Genomic DNA, 4,422 nt, shown 5'->3' on the forward strand with positions numbered 1-4,422 from the left:
GTGTGTGTGTGTGTGTGTGTGTGTGTGTGTGTGTGTGTGTGTGTGTGTGTGTGTGTGTGTGTGTGTGTGTGTGTGTGTGTGTGTGTGTGTGTGTGTGTGTGTGTGTGTGTGTGTGTGTGTGTGTGTGTGTGTGTGTGTGTGTGTGTGTGTGTGTGTGTGTGTGTGTGTGTGTGTGTGTGTGTGTGTGTGTGTGTGTGTGTGTGTGTGTGTGTGTGTGTGTGTGTGTGTGTGTGTGTGTGTGTGTGTGTGTGTGTGTGTGTGTGTGTGTGTGTGTGTGTGTGTGTGTGTGTGTGTGTGTGTGTGTGTGTGTGTGTGTGTGTGTGTGTGTGTGTGTGTGTGTGTGTGTGTGTGTGTGTGTGACGGAGTGATTGAGTTTGTGTTACTGTTTGTCGATTTCTTACGTGAGCCTTGAAGGCTTCGCCTCTTGTTTTCTGTATGTTTCAACAAAGTTCATAAGCGCCACGTCCAGAATATTTTCACCGTACAGTGGAATTTTACCCTGGCCACAGGACATTTGTACCTGTCAGCTGTAGTCTTACTGTCACCTTCCTCGTGTCCAAAGCACAGTGAATAAATAACATAACGTTCTCATACAATGATATTCATCAATACAAAAAAAAACATCACATTCTCGTGGCGCTATATGAATCGTGCAAGATTTTTTTTTGCTTTCAGCAAATGTCTCAGTAGTCGCCTTGAATCTTTTCTTTTTCCTTTTTTCACATCTTTTTGTAGCATCTTGGGAACTAGTGTGACATAGTCGCCTTGATCTTATTTTGTAAATACTTTTTTTTAAAGTTCGTTTTCAGCCAGTGATGCGCAGAGACTGTTGAAGAGAGTACACAAGGTTTTCACAAGATCTTAAAACCATAGCTGTCCACTGTTGGCTGTGGAATGTTCTTTTGGAGAAAGAGAGATACTGTCTGTCAATGCGAGGGCCGTTGCTTGCATGACAACGAGACGATATCAGAATCAACTGAGAGCAAAATACAACAGAGGATGAAAAAGACAAAGAGACACTTCCTGCGTCAGCCGGGTGGGTGGTGTAGAGTTGAACCGTAAAAAAAATAAAAATCGTAAGTTGTCAATAGGGAAATGATTGGTGAAGATGTGTACAAATGGACGCAGCTCCAGCTGATACTTCGTGGCTCAGGAGGATTACATTTTAGAATTGTCTGAGCGCCACAGTTTTTCAACCACGGTAAGTTTTCAGTGAAAAATGGACATATAAACAAACGTAGCCTATCACTCCAAGGTCAGTGTCATGATGTTTCAGAACTCCCTTTTCCAGTCACCGTAGGCTGTAAGGTGAAGAGTTGTTCGTGGTGGACTCAAGCATGAGACACAGTCATGCAATCAACCATGGTTAAACATGACGACGTTTCAGAACTTTCAGTACAGATTTCATTCAACGTACGTTGTCAGTAAACAATTATCTATGTCATTACAGACACACAGCCTCTCACTCCTAGCATAGTGTGATGACATATCCAAACTGGTTTTCAGTGAAGAAATGGTTGGTGAAATCCCATACGGACGCAGCCGATCACTTTTGGTTCAAGATGATGACATTTTTAAACTCTGTTTTTCGTTCACTTTAAATTCTCAGAGAAGAGATGATTGGTGAAATCCCATTCAGACGCAGCCTATCACTTTGGGTTCAAGATGACGTTTCAGAACTCTCACTTTTGGTCACTATAGTACTCAGCGAGAAATGATACGTGAAAACAGACACAACTAGGCCGCCATCCTTCAGGGCTCAGATGTTTCAGAACTTTGTTTTTTCAGCCACAAATCACACTGGTGAGAAGATGGAGGTGGTGAAACGAGGATGGTGGATGTGTAGTATTGTGTAGCGACGGACGATTATTTGCACAGCCGTGGATGGAGAGGGCGAGGTGTGGAAATAGAGTGGGTGTTCAGACCAGCAAACCCCCGCTATCACCTCAATGCCATTGTGCCGTCTTTTTGTACCACCATCTGAAGCCCTGAGTCTGGAACAATGGAAAGATGTCATTGTGTCAGTTATTAAAAAACACTATAAGGAAATGATGGAAGCTTTTATGGAAAATTCAGTGTAGTCTGATTAGCAGGTAAAGGGAACAATCGACAGACAGCTAGCAGGAAAAAAACAAAATGAAAGACACTCACGCATACACACTCAGGCTCAAACACATATACACACAAACAAACACATGCACACACTCACACGCACGCACACACACACATGTACACACAGACCTGCCAACTCTTGTAAAACCTCAAGTGTAGCAATTTAGATTTTTTGGGAATTTTCAGCGTAGCAAATGGTGTTTAAGTGTAGCATTTTTTCAAATTTATTCCCACACCCACCTTTATGCCATCTTGCACAAGGATAGACATTTTTGATAAAGTTTCATGAGAATGCAAGAACATAAAATGGCCATTAGAGAGTGCACAGATGAGATTCCCTAAAAGTGTTTTGGGAGGAAATTATTTGGCGGGGCCGCTGGGGTCCAGGGGCATTGCCCCTGGTGCCGGTGGGGGTCAGGGGGCTTTGCCCCCTGAAGCTGAAGATTTTTTGACACTTTGACCATAAAAAAAGACTTGGAAATGAGTCCGAGCAGTGGAAGCATACAACATTTTGTCAGTCATATGTGCAAAATTTAAGTAACTTTAGCTCAATAATTTTCACAAATTTTAGAAACGGCACAATTTACTTGCACAATGACCAATGTTCGCTTTCCGTCAATGTTCTCACCGACGCCATCTTTGTTAAGCAGGCTAAAGCCGACAGCTGAATCAGCCCGTTTATGAATTTTCGGAATGAAGACACTCGGTGAAAGGGAAACTTAGTCCCAAATGGAAAGTTCATATTCGGGTCGAAGGTCCACTTCCTTCGATACGGAGGTTATGTTGTCATTATTTTATCGGAGATTTGATCTGGAAAATCGACTTTAGGGTTGTAGGTACGACTTTACAGATTGAATCCAATGGAACCACAACAACTACTCTACTTTGATCTGGAAAATCGACTTTAGGGTTGTAGGTACGACTTTACAGATTGAATCCAATGGAACCACAACAACTACTCTACTTTGATCTGGAAAATCGACTTTAGGGTTGTAGGTACGACTTTACAGATTGAATCCAATGGAACCACAACAACTACTCTACCCCCCCCCCCCCCGCCCATTTTTTCTCAACGGATTTAGACGATTCAGAAAAATGGTCCTGGGAACGAACTTTTGGGCGGAATTCCGCCAATTGGCGGAAGAATCTCATCCTTCCCACATAGCACACAATATTGTTACAATAGTTATACAATATTGTATTATTATTGTAATCCAAGATTGATATTGGATTTCGTACGACTCTTTATTGTTTTCCAAGGTTGAACGAGTTGCGCGAACCAGTCTTGGAATCCAATATTGGAATGGTGTTGCTATCCAATAATAAATACAATAATCACGTCATGGTGGAGCTATAGTTACAATACAATATTGGATCGGTGTCGCTATCCAATAATACATGCAATAAAGGGACATAATCAAATCACGAGAAGGCCAGTGTTGTAATCCAATATTGGAATGCTGTTGGTATCCAATAATAAGCCAAGTGTTGTCACCCAATATTGGAATGTTGTTGGTATCCAACAGTAAGGGACGTAATCACTTTTAAATTGTCAGTGATGATGGGGAGATGACCTCCCTTCACCATTTCCGCCGGTGACTCATTTCCGTTTCCACGCACGTTTTCTAAGTTTGTGGCTGTTTAATTTCTGTCAATTTTCATCCTAATCATCCTTTTCGAGAAGAGTACATGTCGAGTAGGTAAAACTATCACGTTTATAACATCATTTGTAAACAGATACATTACAAGATAGTTAGGTTTAGCATTTGTGAACTTTATTTTCGGCAACCATGTCCTCTTATTCGTCGTTGAGAAGAAAAATTCGAAAGATCGCGAGCGATGATTCAATTAAATGTCTTGTTTATTTGCTACATCATAATTATAATCCTATGTTGCAGAAAATGTAAATCAGAATAGCTGGCATCCAGATCAATACCAGAACTGTTATGTTTGCAATATCAATTCAATGTTGGTATCGTGCTTTCCTGCATGTATGGTCATTAAATTTCTTGATTTTCTGTGAAGTTTGCTTTTCGATTTGACATGTCGGAGAAGTAAATCAGTAAAAACTGCCCTTATATGTGGACAAAAATAGCACAACAAAATAATGACCATGCGTGCAGGAAAGCACTATACCAACATTGAATTGATATTGCAAACATCAGTTCTGATATTGGATTTTGCATTGGAATCCAATATTGGTGGGATATTGCAAACATCATCAGTTCCAATATTGGACCAATATTGGATTTTTATTGGATTTTGCATTGGAATCCAATATTGGTGGGATATTCAGTCAACGATCACTTC

The 4,422-nt window shown here is 40.9% G+C and overlaps 1 protein-coding gene across 2 annotated transcripts in view; it reads right to left on the reverse strand.

Annotated features, from left to right (window-relative positions):
• Positions 1 to 297: 297 nt before the first annotated feature.
• LOC138949339 (EEIG family member 2-like) overlaps positions 298 to 4,422 on the reverse strand; it is a 70,551-nt gene continuing 66,426 nt past the window's right edge. For both annotated transcript variants that reach the window (XM_070321132.1, XM_070321131.1), the window contains one exon: positions 298 to 1,994. In XM_070321132.1, the coding sequence (XP_070177233.1) occupies positions 1,942 to 1,994 (53 nt within the window). In that variant the 3' untranslated portion in view covers positions 298 to 1,941. The remainder of the gene's footprint in view (positions 1,995 to 4,422) is intronic.

The sequence above is a fragment of the Littorina saxatilis genome, linkage group LG15 (genome assembly GCF_037325665.1).
Source record: "Littorina saxatilis isolate snail1 linkage group LG15, US_GU_Lsax_2.0, whole genome shotgun sequence".
Lineage (NCBI taxonomy): Eukaryota > Metazoa > Mollusca > Gastropoda > Littorinimorpha > Littorinidae > Littorina > Littorina saxatilis.